Here is a 23778-nt window from a genome sequence, read left to right as displayed (position 1 = left end):
AGAGTCTGAAGATGACTTCTAACCCTGTCCACCTCACAAGTGCTGTCTGTAATCATAGGTGTGCACCACTGCTCTGATTTCATATAGTGCTAGGGATTGAACCCAGGGCTTTCTGCATGTGAGTAAACACTCTACCAACTGAGCCACATTCCAGCCCAAGAGATTTGAGTCTACCTGCCTGTGTGCATTTTTAGAGCTTCATAAAGGGATTCAGTAAGCTCTAAAAAGAACTTGGGAGCCTCCCACATAGTGCCCGGCTAGGAAGTACTTCTCTAAGGAAGAATAAAAGGCCTCACCCAGTGGCTGGAGCTAAACTAGTCAAACCAGCAAATGCATAAAGACCCACATCTACTAGATCCTCGTTAAAGAACACGTCTGGGCAGAAACTTGGAGAGAGCCAGCCTCACTGCACCGTGATGGTGCACGTGGAGGCCGAGGAAGGCGGAGAAAGAAAGAAAAAGAAAAATGCGGCTCTGCGTAGGCAGCCAGACCCCAGGCAAGGCTGCAGAACAGACCCTGAGCATTGGGCACAGGCTCTCCACACCACACATCCTGGACCTTTGAGCCTCACTCAGCCTCTCTTGCTTCTGGATGCCTACAGAGCCTTCCCTGAGGCACAACCATGTTCTCCTCATCCCCAATATGATGCGATCTTTATATCACCCAAGGTTTTCAATACTACCCTATTGCCTTCTGCCGAAAGCCCAGGCCCCATGTGGTGTCCCCCTGGTGTCCCTGCCCCTCCTGGGCTACCCCCTGACCTGCAGGCCTTGCCCTTTACACTTCAGTCATACCAGATTGCTTCTTAGTGATTTACTGAGTCACCTGACCTCTGCCTCTGCAGTTACTGTCACCCCCCCACCTCTTCTCCGTGGGCTACACCTCCACCCCCAGACATTCCTACCTCAGGCTCTTATCTCCTATCTTCCACTAACCCCAGCCTGGGACCCCGGGTCACATCCTAGGTTTTCCTCCCGTGACCATCGAAAGTGGCCTGTTGCAGCACGGCTCTCTGCTGCCCCCTGGGGGCTGTAGCCACCTGGGGAACAGGTTCCAATGGGAAGCATTTTAGAATCCTCTGGCAATGGTCTGCCTGGAAAACGAGCCGTGGGCATTATTAAACACGCTTGATTATATTCTGATCAGACTTTATAGACTCTAAAATTTAAATTTCTTAAAACTTTTATGTGTCATAAATATTAACTTTTTTATTTATCAATTTGTTTTATTTTATGGGTATGAGTGTATTGCCTGCATGTGTGGAAGTGCACCCATGTCACGCAATGCTCTTGGAGGTCAGAAGAGAGCATTGGATCCCCTGGAGCTGGAGTTATGGATGGTTGTTAGCTGCCGTGTGGGTGCTGGGAACCAAACCTGGGTCCTCTGTGAGAGCAACCAGTGCTTTTAACTGCTGAGCCATCTCTCAAGCCAGAAATAATAACTTTTTAAATCCGTTTAAAAATAATTTTTTTTTTTTTTTGGTCTTTTTGAGACAAAGTCTCCCTGTAGCCCCAGCTGGCCTGGAACTCGATATGTCAACCAAGCTGGCCTTGAACTCACAGAGATCTGCCTGCCTCTGCTTCCCAGTGCTGGGATTAAAGGCATGAGCCACTACGCCCAGCTAAACCAATTTTAAATTAAAAAAAAAAAAATCTTAGCTTACAACATGAAAACAAGCAGACCAGCTAGCACTCCATCAGATAGCTTGCCCTATGCCCACGTCATTCCATGTGGCATGTTGTGGAACTGGGAGGCCACACAGATCCCCAGATCAGAACCTAAAGCAGCCTAAGAGCCCCACAGGAAGGTGCTCACAGGAAGGTGCTCACAGGGGTCTGAGAAGCGCTGGCAGGTGTGGTGTCTGTCTATCTCCCTGTTCCTATTTCCCTTGCTCTTCTCTTCTGTTTCTTCAAAAGCACTAAGTCTTCCTTTGTGTTAACACGCATTTCTAGCTCCTGTAGCCCTCTGAGGAAATGCATACAGAAGACATCCCCTGGAGGTCTCCATGGGGCAGGTGGTAGAGACAGAGACCTGCATCCTGCCCAGCTGCTTGACTAGGCAAATGGTCATGCAGGACTACAACCTTTGCCAAGGGCAGGACCAGCCCCAAGGCAGGGCTTCCTGCAAGAGCATGTGATTGATCTTGAGGGCAGCTTGCTCCATGTCAGGGGCAGCAAAGGGGTATTCTGCATGTCTTGGAAGTGTGAGGGTGAGAGGGACCAGAAAAGAGGGTCATGGGGCATCTATAGCTGTCTGGGACATTTGTGGAAGTTACCATTCTCTCACATATAAAGTCAGGCCTGGTAGTGTAGGTCTGTATGCCCCACTGCTCAAGAAGCTGAGGCAGAGCGATCACAAGTTCAAGGCCAGCCTAGGTGACTTAATGAGACCCTGTCTCAAAATAAAAAGTAAAAAGAGAGCAGGGATATAGGTTAGTGGTAGTACATTTGCATGATGTCCTAGGGTTCAGTTCCCAATACCTCCAGAAAAAAAGAAATATAAAACAACCACATATGAACCAATGATCAGGTCCCTAAAAACTTAGATTTCCCAACTTTATCAACGGTTTCAAATTTGTTGTTTTTACTGGCTCCTGAATTGTCCAGGGGCCCATGACTTGTGTTTGAGGCCTCCTAGCCTTGGGTGTCGGGTCCCTGAGGAGATAGGGACATAGCACTGTGTGTGCAAAGGGACAGAGGCTGGGTGGGAGAGGGCCTGAGATGGAAAGCCATCTCTAGCCTACCCTTGCATGTGGTGACCCTGTCCCTTTTCTCCTGCACCCACCTTCCTTCCTCCCTGCCCCCTGCAGAGCTCACGATAGCCTAGCCCTCCTTCACTGGGCACCTGCTGCCTCTGTGGACATAGCTGTAGCCTCCTTGCCTGTCACTGGAGGCTGCAGGGCTAGACTATGGTTCCTGGAAGGTTGCTGAAGTTCTAACCCCTGGTACCTGTGACAGGGACTTTATTTGGAGATGGAGTCTGTATTAGTCGCTTTTCTTTTGCTGTGATAGAAACACTGACCCAAGCAATTTGTAGAAGGAAGAGTTTATTTAAGCTTACAGTTCCAGGGGAATTACAGTCCGTCTTGGCGGGGAGGCATGGTGGCTGGAGGTGGCTGGAGCAGGAGCAGCAGAAGCTAAGCTCTCACATCATCACACAGACACAGAAAGCAAGAGAGTAACTGGAGATCTGGCAAGGTTTAAGAACTCTCTAAGTCCACCTCCAGTGACGTGCTTCCTGAAGGATAGACACACATTCTAAAATCTCCCAAAACAGCGCCACCATGTGGGGACAAAAAGTCCAAACACTTGGAGCCTACGGGGGACATTTTCATTCAAACCACCACAGAGTCTTTACAGATTAAATTCAAATGAGGCCACTGGAGTTTGGACATCACCAGATAACTGAATGGGAAATCCCAGTCTCAGCCTCCTCCAGAGAAAGATCCACTAGCAACCACTTCCAGACAGTAGCAAATGGTGAAAACCCCCAAATATGGGAATAAGACTGGGTTGCCGACGTCTTCCATGGAATTGAATAAAAGTCCTCATCGACAGTGTCAGGAGGGAGCTGGAGAGATGGCTCAATGGTTAAGAGTTCTTGCTGCTCTTCCAGAGGACCCAAGTTTTGTGACTTACAAACACCTGTAACTCCATCTCAAGGGGATCTGATGACCTTTTTTGGACCTACACAGGCACACAGGCACACAGGCACACACACACACACACACACACTCACGCACACACGCACACACACACATAACTGAAAAATAAATAAAATTTCCAAAAGTGTCAGAGAAGTGCTCACATGGGCCACAGCTCACCCTCTCCTCCCAACTGGGGTCCTCAAGTGGGCTCCTGGCCACCCAGTGTGAAAGTCCAGGACCCACAGCACCCTCTAAGAGCTAAGAGTCCTCAGCTTTCCAAGCTGCTTCCCAATACACCCACTCTGTACTAACGTCACAGACTAGAACATGGGGGGAAACTTGGCTTCCAGGGGCAGATAAAAACAAAGGTGAGGCCACTAAAGTCCTCATCCAGTATGTCTGTATCCTTACAGGAAAGGCAAATTTTGAGTCCAAGCTGAACCTGCTAGAGGGAAGATGATGCAGAGATGACTATACAGTAAAGAAGGCAGAGCTGGGGCTCTACAAGCAAGGACATGCCAGGACTACGGACAGCCAGTGCAGGCCAGCAGATCCTGGGAAAGCATGTGCCCATGGACACTGTGGTCTCAGGCTTCCAGAGTCCAGAAATATTAAACCACAAATTTCTTTTCTTGAAGCCACAAAGGTACCAAAGTTTGTGGCACTTTGTGATGGTGCCCTAAAGAAATCAGTCCAGGGGCTAGAGATGTGGCTCAGTGGCTAAGAGCAGTGGCTACTCTTATAGAGGACCCAAGTTCAGTTCCCAGCACACACATTTATTTATTTTTTTTTTGTATGAGTGTATTGCCTGTATGCATGTAAATGCACCTGCTGTGTCATGCAATGTCCACAGAAGTCAGAAGAGGGCGTTGGATTCCCCTAGAACTGGAGTATGGATGGTTGTTAGCTGCCATGTGGGTGCCAGGAATCAAACCTCGGTCCTCTACAAGAGCAGCCAGTGCTCTTAACCACTCAGTCATCTCTCTCTAGCCCCATAAATTAATTTTTTTAATGAAAAAGAAAAATCAAGAATCTGCTTTGGGAAGGTTATTACCTGCAAACTTTGGGTAAAGCAAACTGCCATTCCATTAATAATAAAACCTGACTTGATTGTCTCTGTTCTACCCAGTTTGAATGGACCAGTCTAAAATTCCTTTGGGGACATAACAAGCATCTAGCCTGCTGGGAACATCACGTCCAGAGTGCACAGCTCCCTCTGTGGTGCTTTTTCTGTGGTCTTTCCTCTCAAGGAGAGTAGCAAGAAAATAGTCAAAAGTAGGATCCTATCTTGGGGTTTTTGTTTGTTTGTTTGTTTGTTTGTTTGTTTGTTTGTTTTTGAGACAGGGTCTCCCTGTAGCACCAGCTGACCTGGAACTCACTATGTAGACCAGGCTGGCCTTGAACTCACAGAGATCAGCCTGCCTCTGCCTCCCAGTGTTGAGATTAAAGGCATGTGCCACCACACCCTGCAGGATCCTATCTTTTCTTTAAAAACAAAGGGAGGTAAAACTTTCTGTCCCTTCATAATGATCAGACATATAAATCATTCTGATTAGTGATGTGATGAGTCATGGATACAAGAAGATGCTACTTGAGGTGCAGCCTTCTGAAGTCATTATTGACAATAGAATGAAAGTCCAAGTAGATTGTTGACATATTACATTTACCCTCTTTAACTTGAAAAACAGTTACTATTAAAAGTACTAGTGTAGCTGATTTTTTTAAAGACAGGATCTCACTGTATAGTCCAGGCCGGCCTTGAACTTACCCCCCTTCTGCCTCAACCTTTTGAGTGTAAGGATCATAGATGTGTTCCATGTCTAACTTTAATCTATCAGTGCTTTGTTATGGTTGATTTATTAATTAATTAATTAATTTATATTTGAGACAGGGTCCAGGCTGTCCTCATACTCACAATATAGCTAAGGATAATTTTGAACTTCTGATACCCTACCTCTACCTCCTAAATGCTGGGATTGCAGGTTTATGGAGTTATATGGTGCTGGAAATCGAACCCAGGGTTTAGTGCATGCTAAGTAGACACTTTATAAACTGAGAACTATTAGGCCATAAAACATCATGTTTGTAAAACAAGACAAAAAGCTCCCATCACTGTCCACTAAAGTAAACTCCCAAAAAAGAGCCAAAAGAGGGCGCCAAGAGGAAGGCGGGTTTCCAGTTTCAGGTCTCCAATTACTAGTGACCTAAAAATGCCCATCATAATTACTCATGAACACAGTTACTTCGCTAGTGATTCTCAAACCCAGAGTGCACATAAAGAATTCCTTAGGAACTTGTCTAACATACCATCTCTCCAAGTCCCACTGCACCTGTCTAACATCTCCAAATTCCACTGAATCAGGACTTCAGTGTAAGGCCAGGGACTATGAATTCAAAACAGCCTTCGGTTGATCCTAAAACAGAGTCCCAAAAACCACAAAAAAAAAAAAAAAAAAAAAAACCTCAAAAATTTCCAAATTCTACAGCTAGATGGTCTAGAGGAGGGAATGACAGGATGATTTAGAAAGCTTCCTAAAGACATTTTAGGGCTGGGAAGGTTTGGACATTTCAGTGATTCCAGAGAGTGAGATAAACCTCAACTACAGCACGTAAGGAAATATTAGATGGGCATGGTGGTCTATGCCTTTAATCCCAGCACTCTGGAGGTAGAGGTAGGCAGATCTCTGTGAGACCAGCTGAGGCTACAGGGAGACCAAAAAAAAAAGTTAAGTTATATATTAAAAAAATAATTAGGATCACAAAACTAACTATCTAATTTAAAAGTCTTAGAAAAGAACTAGAGAGATGGCTCAGCAGTTAAAAGCACTGACTGCTTTTGCAGAGAACCCAGGTTCAATTCCCAGCACCCACATGGCAGCTAACAACCATGTGTAACTCTAGTTCCAGGGGATCCAAAGCCTTCTTCTGACCTCTGTGGGCACTGCACGACACAGGTGCACTTACACACATGCAGGCAATACACTCACTCATACACATAAAATAAAAACAATAAATAAAAACGTCTGAGAAAGATGCAGTGTGTAATCAGAAAAAATCAATAAGCCAAAAGAACTGAAATATTTTGTTCTATGTTTGTATAAAATGAAGACTTGGACTCACTTTTGTTTATCCTTAAGCATTTGTGTGTGTGTGTGTGTGTGTTGCACACTCTTACATACTCATAGAGACCACAAAAGGATATCATGTATTCTGTTCCATCACGCTCCATCTTATCCCCTTATGGGGGGGGTCTCTCACTAAACTTGGAGCTAGGCTGGTGGCCAGTAGGCCCCAGTGATCCTCCCGTCTTTGCCTCTCACAGTGCTGGAGTTATAGGCATGCACACAGCCACACCTAGCTTTCTATGTTGAGTTTGGAGATTTGAACTCAGGTGCTCATAATTGAGCAGCAAGGACTCTTACCCACTGAGCCATCTCCCTGGCCCTCTTAAGTCTTTTTATTAAAGGTTGGAAAATCAGCACAATAAATATTACCACAATTAATTTCTATTATTCTTTATCAGTGTTATTACTTCACCCTTTTCTCCTTTCAGGGAAATTTTGGGAACATTTATCTTAAACGACATATCTAATGGGACCATGAAAGGAAATAAGTAAAGCATATAAAAAGGAAATTGGATGATGAGGGCATAATGATACCAAGAATTACTTCAACTGAACATTAAAACTAGATCTACGTTTCCAATGCCAAAAAGAACAAATACCCGAACCTAAGCCTGAGAATGGGCACTCATGGGTATATAACTTTGCCTTTATTACCAAATAATATCTTTGCTCAGTCCATTCATTTTCTTTCTCATTTATTCAGAGCTCTTAGCCTTGAACAATGCAAATTATGGGCAGGGCAGAATGGCTGGGAGTGCAGGCGGAAGACAGTATATGAAGAATTCTGTGGGACAGAGCCTGCAGAATGCACCACTAGGGGACAGGCAAACAGTTCCCAGAAGCCGGGCACACCAGCCCGGTGAGAAACCCAGTGGTACAGGTAGTACTAGAAACACAAAGGACTAGGAGAAAAACCAGATCAGGCTTCCTGATGAATTGTGAAGAGGTAAATAAAAGAAGAAAACAAACGTGGATGCCTAACTGATCATGGGATAAGGAAGATGTCTCTAGACGTAAAAGCATAGAAAGACATTATATAGGAGAAGACATGACTCTGCATGTGAAAAACTATGAATGATTTAAATAGATTACACGCTGGGAAACTATGTGTGCAGCTACTAAGACTGAAAGGTTGTCTCTCAATGAGCATCTATGGAAGGCCAGGAAAGAGGGAAATATTCACCCTTGATAGTAATTTTACAAGTTCTCATTGAGATACACACGAACATTTTGGAACCCGTGTCTTGCAATGCCATGGAGGTCGGCAGAGGGCTTCGGATTCCCCTGGAACTGGAGTTAAGGATGGTTCATAGCCACCATGTGGGTGCTGGGAATCGAACCCGGGTTCTCTTCAAGAGCTGTCAGTGCTCTTAACCCCTGAGCCATCTCTCCAGTTCCCAGTTTGTTAGTTGTTTTAAGGACAACTCACTGGTGTTGATATACACCCACTTGGGAGACAATCTTTCCTGATCTTGCTGTCCTCTGTACAAATATTCGGAAATGTGCCAAAAAATTATCTATAAAGATACCTGATGCATTGTTATTTGTTATTTTTATATTTTAAACTCCCCCAAATATAATACAAATATTGGAAATTTCCAAACTATCCACAATCATGATTTGGTTAAGTAAATAATGGGGTATTCAGAGACTAGATGAGATGTGGTCATCAGAAACATCATACAATCCTTGATGTTAAATATTTGAAAAATATTCCTTAAATTTTTTTAATTTTTTATTTTATTTTACGTGTATGAGTGTTTTTCTTGCATGTATATAAGCACACCTGTGTGTGCAATGCCTGCTGAGGCCACAGAAGACAATGTCAGATTCCCCTGGAACTGGAGTTATAGACAGTTGTTAGCCACCATGTGGGTGGTGGGAACCAAACCCCAGTCTTCTGCAAGAACAGCTAGTGTTCTTAACCACTGAGCCATCTCTCTAGCCCTGGAAAATATTCTTTTTTGTTGAATTTTTTTAGTATTTCATACAGAACATCTCAATAGATCTTAATCATCTTTATACCCCTTTCCCCACTGGTATCCCCCCCATACTGCCCCCCACCAGAATTCATACATTCTGTCATTTGTCTTAAGGCCTACTGTGTCCTGGAAAATATTCTTTATAAATCACTGCATAAAGAAATATCAGGATAAGCTGGGCACCGTGGCGCATGCCTTTAATCCCAGCACTCAGGAGCAGAGGCAGGGGGATTTCTGTGAGTTCGAGGCCAGCCTTATCTACATAGTGAGTTCCTGGCCAGCTGGGGCTACAGAGAGACCCTACCTCAAAAAAAAGAAAGAAGGAAGGAAAGGAGGGAGGGAGGGAGAGAGAGAGAGAGAAAGGAAGAGAGAGAGAGAGAGAGAAAGGAATATCAGGATAAAACTGTAGGTAAGTTGGTCCCAATAACATAAACATTGTCCTGACTCACATGAAATTGCCTCTATGCATTTTATTTTTGCTTAAAAACATCAGACTCTTATGGTTCAACCTAAATCGTTAAAGATTTGTTTTATTACATTTTCTTTTTCTTTTTTTCAGTAACTTGAATACACATTTCTCCGACATGAAATTCGTTTTTGGCCTTTTTGAGACAGGGTCTTCCTGTGGCCCCAGCTGTCCTGGAACTTACTAAGTAGACCAGGCTGGCTTTGAACTCACAGAGATCCACCTGCCTCTGCCTCCCAAGTGCTGGGAGTAAAGGTGTGTGCCACCATGCCCAGCCATGTTTTCATTTTTTTTTATTTTGTGGGAGAAAGACGTGTGCCTGTGAAGGTCAGAGGACAGCTTGTGGGAGCCCATTTTTTCTCTCTTTCTACTATGTGGGCCACAGGGAACCAACTCAGGTTGTCAGGCTTGTCAGCAAGCACCTGCAGCTTCTGAGCCATCTCTCTGGCCCCTAAATACTTTTTAAAATGTGCACATATGCACAAGGATAGAAACATACATATCATTTCTATCCTTTTGTGCATGTAATAGAATATTAGCAATTATTCTCTTAGTTAAGTTGCTCTGTTTTTAACAAGGCTTTTTTTCTTTTTTTCATGCTGAGGATTGAACCCAGTGCCTCACAAATGGTAGGCAAGAGCTTTAAGGATCCACACCTCCTACTTTCCAATTTTTAAATGAATACGTAGTACTTTTGCTCACAAATATAATTTCATATGCTTCAGAGAGGGCCAGAGAATGGAGAGAAGGCAGCTGGCACACCCTTCAAGGACAGTACATGAAATGCCCATCCTAGAAGGTGAGTTGGCAAAACATACCAGAATCCTTTCAATTTTTCGTACATCCAACCAGATATCCTTGAAGAATCTATGCAAGGGAATTAAACAGAAGAGCCAAGATCTCCATACAAGATGGTCCCCACAGTGATTCCTAACATGAAAACCAAAGCAAGGTAGTCACTGACTTGAAAATAAAGTATAGAGCTTGTATTTGATGGACATATAGAGTCATCAGTACATTTTGGAAGATGTCTTTTTTCCCCTATATTTGGGCTTCACTCCTAGGTAAGCACTCTACTGCTAATCTATAGCCCCAGCTACTTGTTTATTTGTTTATCTATTTCTCTTTACTGTCTATCTTTTGTGCATGTATATGATATATGAGCATATATGTGCGGAAGGGGACATATGCATGTTGCCAAGTGCTTATGCAAGTCAGAAGCCAAGTGCCCCTTCCAGTCCTCACCTTCCCCTCTACCTTGTTTGAGACAGGTCTCTCTCATGTTGTTCACCACAGCATATGCCAGACTAGCTGGTGTTCCTCAGGTGCTGTCCATCTTGTGTTCTGAGGCACTGTCTCCCATTGGCCTGGAGTTTGTCTCGTAGGCTAGGCTGGCTGGCCAAAAAGCCTTAAGGATCACCCTGTGAGCCTTCCCAGCATTGAGATTACAATCTCTTGCAACCATACCTAGACTTTTTTTTCAAGGGTTTTGGGGCTGCAACTCAGGTCCATATGCTTGCAAGGCAAGCACTTTATCCACTGAGCCATACCCCCAACCCTAAGCCAATTATTTTTAATTAAGGATTATGAACAAAGTATTGGATGAGCTAGATTTTAAAAGAAGTCTCTGCTTGTAGAGCGAAATGGAGGTGTACAGATAATTCTCTAACAAAAGTGTTTTATAATAACCAGAGAAAACATGTACAGACTGAAAGATGTTGTGTTCAAAAGGAACCATCATTCCCGAAGAAGGAAGCTGGAAAACTCATGGAGCAGAGCCTTAAAAGGGGGCCCATCACAGAGGCAAAAGAAGGGCAGAGGAGAAGCAAAAGCAGAGGTAACCAGCCAACTCAGCTGAGGTACGAGGAGTACAAACAAATGGAAGAGGCCAGATGTTAGAGCTTGTATACTGCCAAACGGAAGTCTTAGGAGGCCATTGCTCTGGACGAGTTCCTGCATTAGGCACCAGCAGACCAGACCAAACCAAATGACTCATGATTCAAGGCACATAATCAAACAGCCTTTAAGGAAGCAGATAGATTAAAAAAAAAAAAAAGACTACCTTTGCCTGAAAACAGAAGATTCTAGTCTATCTGAGCTGTATGAGGAAGTCCTATGGTCCTTTTATAATAAAAAAATAACCCTTTACAATGGGCTTTAGCCCTCACCAAAAACAGTAGGCTGAAGTTACCTAGTGTCAACCACTGAGCCGGCCTACTGGTTACTAGTCTATTGCCCCATCACTGCTCAGGGGGTGCTCTTATTCAATTTGTATAACACAGGTGACTCCAATTCATAAAGCAAAAATAAAAACCAACCAGATCTGTAATTAAATATAGTGTGACTTTCTCTTTTGACAGTTCTAAACCCATAGTTTTTTGGGGGGGGGTTGTTTGTTTTTTGTTTTTTGTTTTGTTTTGTTTTTTTGTCTTTTTGAGACAGGGTCTCTCTGTAGCCCCAGCTGTCCAGGAACTCACTATGTAGACACGGCTGGCCTCGAACTCACAGAGACCCCCCCGCCTCTGCCTCCTAAGTGCTGGGATTAAAGGCATGTGCCACCACGCCTGGCTTGTTTTCTTTCTTTCTTTCTTTCTTTTTTTTTTAACTGAAAAGACCTAACATCAAATGCTTCAAAACTAGGAATTACCATTTTACTTTAGTTAAGGTTTTAAGAGCATTTACCTTCAGTTGGAAATTTCTTGGCTCGTTCCTCAAAGAACCATTCTCCAGTTTTTATTTTCATATTTCTGCAAAGCAAACAGAAAGAAGGCCTCAGACAATAGATTTGGACAGTGCTACATTACAGCCCTAAGAGAGAGAACCAATGGAAGGAGGGAAGGAAGAGGGAATATCCTAAAATACTAGCCTTACAAGAGGCTAAACACCCACTTTCCAGATTTTCCAGAAGGGTGAGTGATTTGATTAGGCAGCTTAGTCTCCTACTCTGATATATTATACCCCACATGTGACATGTTCATGTGATCCACCCATATCAACATATGCTTGTACCCACGTACATCAAGCACTTAATGTTTCTGAATAAATACAAAAGTGAAGCAAACTTGTCAGCAAAAAGATCCATTACCATGTTAACAGTAGCAATGGCATGAAGGATGAGCTCCAGAAAAATCCGAGGTAAAGATTATCCTCAGTGCATGTTTACCAGGAGAGTACCGAGAACCAACAGATTAAGTTGACCTGGAAAGGTCCCTGGGAGGACCTGAAGTCTGGAATATGGAATCATGTGCTTCCATGGGGATGTAAAGATGTGGGTCCAAGTGGGCCACCAAGACACAGAAAATGACCTGGGCTCGACCAGCTGCCCAACAGCAGCTAACTCACATGCATACAGTACAGAGAACATGCCTATGTTAGCGCTCTGAACGGAAGTAACATCATGGACAGAGATTCCACATCCAAACTCAAAGAACCTCTAAAAGGGAGAGAGAATCATGAGTATCCTTTCAGGAAATGAAAAGGTAAACACAGAGATGTAAGTTGTTCACATCCTTAAAATAATGTACCATGTGGGCTAGGGATGTAGCTCAGTGGTGAAGTGTGTGTTAACAGGTGAAGCCCTGGACTTGATCCCAGGTTTGTGTGGAGAGAGAGAGAGAGAGAGAGAGAGAGAGAGAGAGAGAGACAACAGAGAGACAGAGAGGGACAGAGAGATGAAAGAGAGAGAGAGAGAGATTAATGATGGATAAATTCAACTCCCTTTGACGCTCCTTACCACCAACCGTACTGGTTCCAAGGAGGCCTCCTCAGTCCTTAGAAGCAGGACAAGACCTAAGTTTTACATAAGGTGGACCGGAGAAAGGTTGATGAAAGAGAGAGAGAGAGAGATTAATGATGGATAAATTCAACTCCCTTTGGCGCTCCTTACCACCAACCGTACTGGTTCCAAGGAGGCCTCCTCAGTCCTTACAAGCAGGACAAGACCTAAGTTTTACATAAGGTGGACCGGAGAAAGGTCTCCTACTGATGAATGCACTTCACTTCCTGTTTTTGTGGTTGTCTGCTTTTTTTTTTCTGGCGAGGGAGTGGCATTAAAGCTTATTATTTACTATCCCACATTTTATTACTTTGTGACCAGAAGCCCTTATGTCTGAGACCCTCCAATGGTGGAGCTTCCATAGATAAGCACCCAGGAACATAGACAGTCATCAAGGTGAAACACAGGCAAGGACAGGGAGACGGAAAAGGGGGCATCTATCTGTGAGTAAAGCCACATTGCAAATACATGTAATGGAAAGATGTCTCTAGACCCAGAGGCATTTCAGAACCCATTCATGAAGCAGGTGAATTAAAACTCTAGTTACCTGGTTCCAATCCTCTAACCAGTTACCCATTCCACTCACTTTCAGATGAGGGAAGTGCCTATAGGGCTAACTTGGTTTGTAGAGAGCTGGGTTCAAGCTCTGGGGCCCCTTGGGCTTCTCTGTGACTGAAGAAAGGAGGATAAGGTACTACTGTCTAAATGACAGTTTTTAAAATTGTGGGTCACTTTCCCATACAGATTCATGTGACCCGAATGTGGCAGTCACAAAAACTTTGGCAACAGTAAAGGACTTTGAACACACAATGACAAAAAATTAATTCAAGCTCAAACACATGGTGAAGCCAAGGTGTCTCTGGCAGTTTGCCTATTGCACAACCATACTGTAGTCTTGGTTCTGAATAAACAGTACTTTCCACACCGTCACACCACACAACACCATCACCCCACACAACACCAACAAATGCCGACTGAAATACCTTAGCTGATTCAAGACAGCTGTATGCTGTGAATTACAGTGTCTTTATAGTACACACAAAGTTTTCTGCTCTTAAAGAAACAATGGTTTAATTATGGAAAACAAAGACTTTACAATTTTTTCATCATTCTTCAAAAGTAGTGTACCTTTAGATTGTATTGTTTTGGAATGTCTCATTTTTAAAATGACTGTTTTGAGTTGCTGACTTGATTTTCATTTTAAAGTTTTCAGTGAGTTTTGGCTTAGAATCAGGACAGAATATACAATAATTTCTGAAATGGCTCTAAAAATACTTCTGCCAGTCTGTGCTTCATATTCATGTGAAGCGACGTTCTCAGCATTGGTGATTATAAAACCAAAAAATCAATCAACTCTGAAAAGTGTTGAAGATGCTCTGTATCTTGCAGCATCAAATAGTCAGCCAAGGTTTAACTCCGTTTAAAAGCAAAGGAAGTGGGATTGGAGAGATGGCTCAGCAGTTAAAAGCACTGGCTACCCTTGCAGAGGACCCAGGTTGAGTTCCCAGCACCCACATGGTGGCAAACAACCATATGACACCCTCTTCTGTCCTACAGGGGATCTGATGCCCTCCTCTGGCTTCCACAGGCATTGCACACATGTGGTATACATACATACATACAGGCAAAACATACATAAAATAAAAATAAATTTAAAACAAAAAAAGCACAACCAACTCGGTATGCAAATTTTTCTCTTTAATAAATGGTAAAATCATTTGTCTACAAAAGAATTCTTTTAAAAGAAAATTCTTGAGGCTGAGGAGGTGGCTCAGTGGATAAGAGGGCTGGCTATGCAAACACGAAGATCTGAGTTTGAATCCCCAGTACGCACATACAAATCTGGGCGTGGCTACTGTGTGTGCCTCTTAACTCCAGCATTGGGGTCGGGGAAGGAGATAGGTGGATCGCTGGAGCTTCCTGGCCACTAGCCAAGCTGAAATGACCAGTTTCCAGTTCAGTGAGAGCCCTTGTCCCAAGGTAATAAGGTAGAGAGCAATAGAAAAGGACACCCAATGACCTTTTCTGGCCCCCACAGCTGTGTGCATGGGTACACTCACTCACACAGACGTACATGCACCACACATATTTACAACCCCATGTTCCCCACAATAAATAAATAAAATTATTTTTGATTTATCACCAGTAAATACCTGTATACTTTGGGTCATGTAGAAACTTCTTGGACAAAAAGGATCATGTGTGGAAAAGTTTAGAAAGTGCTGTTCTACAGCATATGAACACCACTGCTTCTGCACTGGAGCCCGTTTCCTTTGAGTGTAAGATTCAGCAGGATCTTCATTACACTTTTCTGCAAAGCCAGCTGGTATGTAAACAATTACTGAATTATCTTTTTTAAGTTTTTTTTGGGGGGAAGGGGGTTGAGACAGGGTCTCTCTGTAGCCACAGCTGACCTGGAACATGCTATGCAGACCAAGCTGGTCTCAATTTCACACAGATCCACCTGCCTCTGCCTCCCGAGCACTGGCTGGGATTAAAGGTATGCTCCCACCACACCCAGCTTGAATTATCTTTTTGAGACAAGGTCTCACTCTCCAGCTCAGGCTGACTAGGAATTCACTATGCAGCCGAGATTGGCCTCAAATTCACAACAATCCTCCTGCCTCAAGCTTCCCAAGTGCTGAGATTACAGAAGCGAGTCACCACTCCTGGATCCCAATACCTTTTATAAGAACTCTCTGTCTACACCATCCTTAGTTTAACAAAGAGGACTACTTATTGTTCTCACTGTCCACTGTAGAACTCAGTACATCTGCAGTTTCTGTTCCTCAGGGCCAAGCCAGTGTAACCAAAGAAAGTTTGCAGCACTTCTTCCCAGATGATGAAACCAGAATCAGGTCATAAAAGCTTCTTGAGGAGCTGGAGAGATGGCTCAGCAGTTAAGAGCACTGGCTGCTCTTGCCAAGGATCTGGGTTCGATTCCCAGCACCCATATGGTGGCTAACAACCATCAGTAATTCTGGTTCCAAGGGATCTGATGCCTTCTTCTGACCTCCACAGGTACTACATGATGCACTTACCTACATGCGGGCAATACACCCATACACATAAAATAAAAATAATAAAACTCTTTTTTAAATTTTATCATTTTTATTTTATGTGTATGGGTATATTGCCTGCATGTAGGTAACTGCACCCATATCGTGCAATGCCTGCGGAGGTCAGAAGAGGCTGTCAGATCCCCTGGGACTGGAGTTATGGACAGTTGTTAGCTGCCATGTGGGTGCTGGGATTCAAACCTGGGTCTTCTGCAAGAACAACCAGTGTTCTTAACCGCTGAGCCATCTCTCCAGCCCCAAAAATAATAAAAAAAATTTTTTGGTCTTTTTGAGACAGGGTCTCCCTGTAGCCCCAGCTGGCCTGGAACTCACTACATAGACCAGACTGGCCTTGAACTCACAGAGATCTGCCTGCCTCTGCCTCCCGAGTGCTCGGATTAAAGGCATGCACCACCAGTCCCAGCCAATAAAACTATTTTTTAAAAGAGCTTCTTGAAACATTTTATGAGCTTAGCAGTTGCTTAAAGCTTTTAAAATGTTCAGAATCATGGCTTGCTTCTTTAAAACATTTTTATGGTACTGAAATGCACAGGACTTCATGCACACTGGGTGAGTATTCTGTCACTGAGCTACATCTCCAGCTGGATGAAGAATTGTCTTGGGTCACACAATGGATATCTAACCAACAACTTAGGGTAGCATGAATGTGACCTGACACTAAATTGTAAACTTAGTAAAAACATTATGAAGTGTGTGTGTGTGTGTGTGTGTGTGTGCACGTTGTATGTGTGTGTGATATTTTCTTCTATAATTTGATTGTGCAGTGCTCAAACACGGTCTTTGTAGATAAAAAAAGGTTGTGTCTGCATACCATGAAAAATAAACATATACAAGCTCTCTCAACTTGAGAACTGAAGGCTGGACACCCTGGAAGGCAGTTCCCTGCCTGAAGGAGGTGGGAATTATAAATACTGAGTACCTGGTGTGTGGATGGTGCTTAACACATTTCCAGAAGGTATCAGCTTTGTGACCTTCAACCTTGCTAATGCCAACTTTTCATAGGCAAAGGGAAATAGTTGTTTAAATTACTTTGCAAATTCTAGCACACATGTTTAATAATGAGGGAGCTGGAGGACCCCAGCACAAGGCTGTTCTGAATGCCCTGCTATCAGCAAGCAGTGAGCGGAACAGGCCTGTGGTATGTATCTTACTTTGCATCACACTGCTGCACCTGCAGGTGGGAAAGCTGTTGTACTTGTTACTAGTGGGCATGATGTCCCCAGAAATGCTGAAGTTATTTTCACCATTCAACTGACAAAAGGTGGAAGATGGGTCTGTCACCCAGCATTCTGTGAAAGCCCAAAGACGCACATCCATGTAGGTCCACCCTCTGACAGCAAGGGGAGCTGCAGGCGGTCCTGAGGAGACTCTGGTGGCTTGTCAGATGCACAGAATTAAAAACAAACAAACAAAAAAAGAAAAACTTGAAATAAAGCAGTGAGATACCATGCAACTGAACTTTGAATCAGCTTGTCTGACTTCTAATTCCCACTAAAAACAGTCCTGCATATGCACACAACCAAAAACTATTTCGAACAACCTTGTAGCTAAGATGCTTTGCAGTAGTGAAGCAAATTAGTGTGGGTTTTGTTTTTAACAAGCTCAGCTGATATGCTTTCAACATTCTTACAGGAAAGGCTGATGTCTATGATTAAATCCTAGTTAACTATGAGAAAAGTCAGAGAATTGTGATAAAGATAAATAAATGTTTATCTTGCAAAACACTTCTTGCAAAACATTCTTAACTGTGCTTTCCTTAACCTTAGGCACCCTGTTCTTCATATAGAGTCACAGTCCCAGCCCCCAGCACTATGGACTGGTGAATGAATGAATGAATGAATGAATGAATGAATGAATGAATGAACAAATTTTCCTACCTCTACAGGGAGCATGCTGAGAAGGGATGAGGTAGGATCCAAAATGGGGAGAGCCCATAGCAGTGTGCCCTGATGTTCTGTGTGTCACAGTCTTTGAACATGTAGAGAGGCTATGCGTTCAGACACCAGGCAGGAACGGTAGAGAAGGGACTGGGTGTACCACAGCAGGGCTGGGGGGCACTGCAGAGAACCCATGGCCCATCTTGAGGCATTAAAGTAGTAAGCATTAAACAACACCTATGGGTACAGTCAGAAGGTTGTGGGATTGAGACTGTGGAGCTGGGGGTACAGCTCAGCAGTGGAGTGCTCACCTTCCTTCCATATGTGAGGTTCTGGCTCCATCCTCAACACCATAAAGGGAGTTGTGGAGAGGCCTAAGTGCAGATTTTAGCTGAGTGTGTCTCCTAGCACTTAGGAGACTGGGGCAGGAGGATCATGAGTTTAAGGACAGCTTAGTCTACACAGTGAAACCCTATCTCAAAAACAAGGGCTGGAGAGACGGCTCAATGTTTAAGAGCACTGGCCGTTCTTGCAAAGGACCCAGGTTCAATTTCCTAGCACCCATATGGTAGCTAACAACTGACTGTAACTCCAGTTCCAGGGGAATCCAGTGCCCTCTTCTGACCTCTGCAGGCATTGAACAACATGGGTGCACTTACACACATGCATGCAATACACTCATAAGCATAAAATAAAAATAAATAAATCTTTAAAAAAAAAAACCAAATAAAACAACAGAAGTTGCAGTTGTGACTTATGACACCGGGTTTGTTATATCTAACTTGTCAATGAAATAAGAGAAATTTTACTGCAGCCTGGCAGAACTGTTCTTGTTTGAGGCCTACAGAAATTGGGTTAGATGCCCTGAGTCAAACCCATCTCCCCTGTAGATCTAAGCAGGAGATTCAGGTTACCACAGGGAGGACAGTATGGGCACAAGAAACACTAGGTCTCGTTACAGCTCCAACATGGAGGTCTGAGAAGATGGCCAAAGGCGGCTGGCAAAACACCATCCCTGGAGCTGCGTGGCGGGGGGAGCCACATCCTCGGAGCTGCGTGGCTGGGGGAGCCCCATCCTGGACCTGAATGGCCGGGGGAGCATCCCCGGAACTACAATACCGAGCTAGCATCACTATGGGAATCAGACAGCACTGGCAGGAAGCAGCTTTCAAAAACAAGGCCACTGCCTCTGTGCAAAAGAACCCAATGCCACCAGGAAAATCCAAGCTGGAGGGGCAGAGGGGGTAGAGTGAAGGGTGTTTAAGACACTGACCAGGCCCAAGCAGAGGGAGGTCTACTGATGGCCAATAGAGAGCAGAACAAATTTTGCCAAGGTCAGTGCAGCTGCTTCCCCAGAACAGGAAAGAAGAAGAAAAAGACATGAGACACTAAAGAGAAATCACAAAGATAGGGGAGGCCAGGCTGCTCACAAAAAATTATTCTCTGGGCTGGAAATGTAGCTCAGTGGTGGATCACTTGCCCAGCATGTACAAGATCCAGGGTTCAATCCCCAGTACCAGAAGGAAAAGAAAAATCACAAAAGAGTAATCAGAATAATCAGATTGAAGTGACGGAAATGTTTCTAGGTTAGAAAATTATTAAACTCAAGGGACTGAATAGTCAGCTCAAAGGGATGGATGCTGCTTGGCCTATAAAGATGAGTGTGAAGAGACCCCCATCCCAGAAATATTTTACCAAGTGTTTTGTTTTGTTGTTTCTAAAATCTTTTACCTATTATTTTTATTTTATGTATACGAATATACTGCCTGCATGTATACAAGTGCACCCACATCGTGCTATGCCCGAGGAGGGCAGAAGGCAGCATTGGATCCCCTGGAACTGGAGTCACAGATGGTTGTTAGCCACCATGTGGGTGCTGGGAACTGAACCTGGGTCCTCTGCAAGAGCAGCCAATGCTCTTAACCACTGAGCCATCTCTCCAGCTCCTGTTGGTTTTTTGTGAAACAGGGAACAGGGTCTTCCTCTAGCCCTAGCTGGCCTGGAACTTGCTATGTAGACCAGGTTGGCCTCAGTCTCACAGAGATCTGCCTGCCTCTGCCTCCTGAGTGTTGAGACTAAAGGCATGTGCCACCACATCCCATCTTACAAACTGTTTTTTTTAAAAAATATATTTTATTTAATATTTTTATTTTATGTGTATGCATGTATTGCCTGCATGTAGGTCAGTGCACCTGTGTTGTGCAATCCCCAAGGAGGACAGAAGAGGCTGTCGGATCCCCTGGAACTGGAGTTACAGACAGTTGTTAGCTGCCATGTGGGTGCTGGGATTCAAACCCGGGTCTTCTGCAAGAACAATCAGTGTTCTTAACCACTGAGCCAACTCTCCAGCCCACAAACTGTTTTTAACTGTAAGGATTCAGGGAGAAAAAAGTTTCTAGTGCATAAAAAGTAGATGATAAATCAAAACAGCCTCAAACGCCTCTGTAACATGAAGGCACTGCAAGCAAGTAGTATACATACATACAAGCACATGGTATACAGACATACAAGCACGTGGTGTACATACATACAAGCAAGCAAACAAAATACTCATAACACTTTAAAAAGACCTAAATAAAAAATTTTTTAAAGATGGTCAACAAGCACTGGAGTGGTGGAAGTGTAACGTTCGTTGAATACAGCAATGGAAAATACAAAACAAAACAGGCAACAAAATAATTACGGAAGGAGATGCTATGTAACAAACAGTAGTGATTATTAAGAATGTAGATATTTCAAAATGATTAGCAAAATGAATACAGTCATTTATAAAACGTTCTCACTGGGATTGCACCAACAATTACAGGAGCTATGAAACTGTTGTGAAAAACTGCGTGTGTGTTGTGTTGTATCACAACCTTCAGAATGCCACACATCCATAGAAGTGCTAGAGCTAACCCTAGCGTCCACCTGTACTGCTATGTCATTCCTGAGTTCTTGAGTTTTTCTTTTTCAGTGCTATGACTAGGACCAAGATCCTTGCTATACCAGTATTCTACCACTGAGCAGCATCCCGATCCCCACAGGTTCCCCTGTACCTTCATCCAGGATTTTTAAAAATATTTTATTTATTATTTTTATTTTATGTGTATGCGTGTATTGCCTGCATGTAGGTAAGTGCACCTGTGTCATGCAATGCCCTTGGAGGACAGAAGAGGCTGTGGGATCCCCTGGAACTGGAGTTACGGACAGTTGTTAGCTGCCATGTGGGTACTGGGATTCAAATCTGGGTCTTCTGCAAGAACAGTCAGTGTTCTTAACCGCTGAGCCATCTCTCCAGCCCCCATCCATGACTTTTTAAAGCTTCCAAGCATCTTCCTGACACAATTGCATGTCTCTATTAATTCACTGGATACAAATAAAGTGCTACCATCACTCTTCATGGACTTATAGAATGACCTCTCTGTATCTGTTTCCTTTTCTGGATTTAATTTCTGCTTCATCCTTAGCTCAGAATGTAGCTGAAGACTGCCTTTAAGTAGCCCCGGACCTGTTTTAGTTCCATGGATACCCACGGCTTCAACCATTCACTTTCCGAATCAGGTAAGATAAGCCTCACTTCAGGCCCCTTCTCCCCCAGCACCAGAGCCTTCTCCTGCAGAACAACTGCAAATGAGTGCTGTTGCCCTTCAGTCACAGCAAATGACAGGAGCAAATGGAAATCCATGTTCTTCTTAGAGCCACATTCAAGTGTCTCAAGCTAAAAATTGCAAAAGCATTTAAAAATATTTCATTTATTATCTTTCATTATTTTATGTGTATGAAGATATTACCTGCATATGTGTAAATGCACCTGTGTCATGCAATGCCTGCAGTGGTCAGAAGAGGGCATTGGATCCTCTGGAACTGGAGTTATGGATGGTTGTTAGCCACCATGAAGGTATTGGCAATCGAACCCAGGTCCTCTGCAAGAGCAGTGTTCTTCATCACGGAGCCGTCTCTCCAGCCCCAGAAGCATATTTGTGACTGCATAAAATGTATGAATGTTCTTATAATTTTTTTGAGACAGGGTCTCTAGTTACCAGGGATGGCCTCCAACTCCCTACGTAGCTGAGGATGACCTTGAATTCCTGATCCTCCTGCCTCAACCTCCCAAATCCTAGAATTACAGGTGTGAGTCATCACACTGGTTATTGGAGATGGAATCCAGGGCTTCATGCATGCTAAGCAAGTACTCTGTTGATTAAGCTAAGTCCCAGCCCTTAGCATACATTTAAAACTTTCTTGTAACATATTTTCTGAAGTCCTATCTACAAATGTGCCTACTGACTGTTGTAAATAACCCTTCAGTGAACACTGGCCTGCTATTTGAATATCTATAGTAGAGTTCAAATATCACAGACTGTTATCAAATAATATTTTATTTTATTAGTTAAAGGGGTAGAAGATTTCACAAAATAGTCACTCTTGGAATCTGTCCATATTTATGAGCTAACATAATGTGCTCTGTGCATTCTGCTGTCCTTTTCCCAAACATAGCAGTAGCAGATTTACCACTGCTAGACTTTAGAGTCTGAGAATAAAATTAAACAGGAAATAATCATTCCAGACAGGACAAAAATCTAAGGTAACTGTTTCAGTCCCCCATTACAATTCTGTACAATTTTAAAAGGAAGAAGGAATTACTGGTTTCTTTTTTTTAGTTATATTTTTTAATTTATTATTTTATTTTATGTGTATGAGTGTATTGCCTGCAGGTGTGTGAGTGCGCCCATGTTATGCAATGCTACAGAGGTCAGAAGAGGGCTTCAGATTCCCCTGGAACTGGAGTTAAGGACGGTTTGTAGCCGCCATGTGGGTGCTGGGAACTGAACCCAGGTCCTCTGCAAGAGCAATCAGTGCTCTTAAACTGCTGAGCCATCTCTCCAGCCCCGGAATTACTGGTTTCTTATCGGTTGACTTCAATACCATAGTTACAAAGGTGCTACTCATACGGGTAACTAAGGGCCTAGCAGGACTGGGCAGAGCCAAGAACTGTCTTATGACAGAAACACTTTGTTTCTAAAAACCAGTAAGTACACATTTGAATCTGAAAAAGAAATCCCAGAATCTAATCCCATCACCACCCAAGTATCTCAGCATAGGAAGCATTTCAGAGGAGAATGACAACTCAAGGTCAGCCTCATAACTGGGCAGAAACCCCAGGGCAGCCTCTTTCAGCAGAAAGGAGGCTCATTCATGTTGATCTGAAATATCAGCATCAATAGGGGAAAAACAGGAGTTGAGTCTTCTGAAATCAGCATGTCCCATATGACATCTGTTTGGTGTATAAATACACTTTGGTCTGTCTTGTGGACATGAATGCATTATTGTGGAAATCTTTATGAAAGTATAATTTAAATAAACAACCAGCCTTCCCAGCCCCTGACTATCTGCCTAAGCTCTTAACTCCAGCCCCTCAGTGGCCCTGAGTGCTCACCGAGTTAACACCTGGTTACCATCCAAAGTTCCAGCCCAGGTAAACTGCCTCCAAGGGCTGGCCTTCCTTGAAGGGTGACGGGTTTCAGACGAACTGAGTAAATGACAACTGAACATTCAAACAAAAGACATAATGAAATTGAAAGCTCACTAATTCTCAAAAGGGTTTTAAAGGCAGGATCTGTCAATCAAATACTGACCACAGAATGAATTTGATCTTCAACAAGAATGACACACATAGGTCTGTGAAAGCATTCTCTTGTTGGGCATGTTAGTACATGCCTAGCATGTAGAGGCAGGAGAATTGTAAGTTTGAGGCCAGCCCAAGATACCTAGTGAGACCCCAGTTTAAAAAAAAAAAAAAAAGAATTTTCTTTAGTAAGCACTAAATCACTAAATGAACTTATTT

The 23778-nt window shown here is 43.5% G+C and overlaps 1 protein-coding gene across 4 annotated transcripts in view; it reads right to left on the bottom strand.

Annotated features, from left to right (window-relative positions):
- Positions 1-23778, bottom strand: part of Sytl3 (synaptotagmin like 3) — a 69909-nt gene that overhangs the window by 34803 nt on the left and 11328 nt on the right. For all 4 annotated transcript variants that reach the window (XM_029566642.1, XM_029566644.1, XM_008839590.3 and 1 more), the window contains exon 3: positions 11902-11966. In XM_029566642.1, the coding sequence (XP_029422502.1) occupies positions 11902-11966 (65 nt within the window). The remainder of the gene's footprint in view (positions 1-11901; positions 11967-23778) is intronic.

The sequence above is a fragment of the Nannospalax galili genome, unplaced genomic scaffold (assembly GCF_000622305.1).
Source record: "Nannospalax galili isolate Female #2095 unplaced genomic scaffold, S.galili_v1.0 scaffold211, whole genome shotgun sequence".
In the NCBI taxonomy this organism is placed as follows: domain Eukaryota; kingdom Metazoa; phylum Chordata; class Mammalia; order Rodentia; family Spalacidae; genus Nannospalax; species Nannospalax galili.
This window is presented reverse-complemented; position numbering and strand designations above follow the sequence as displayed.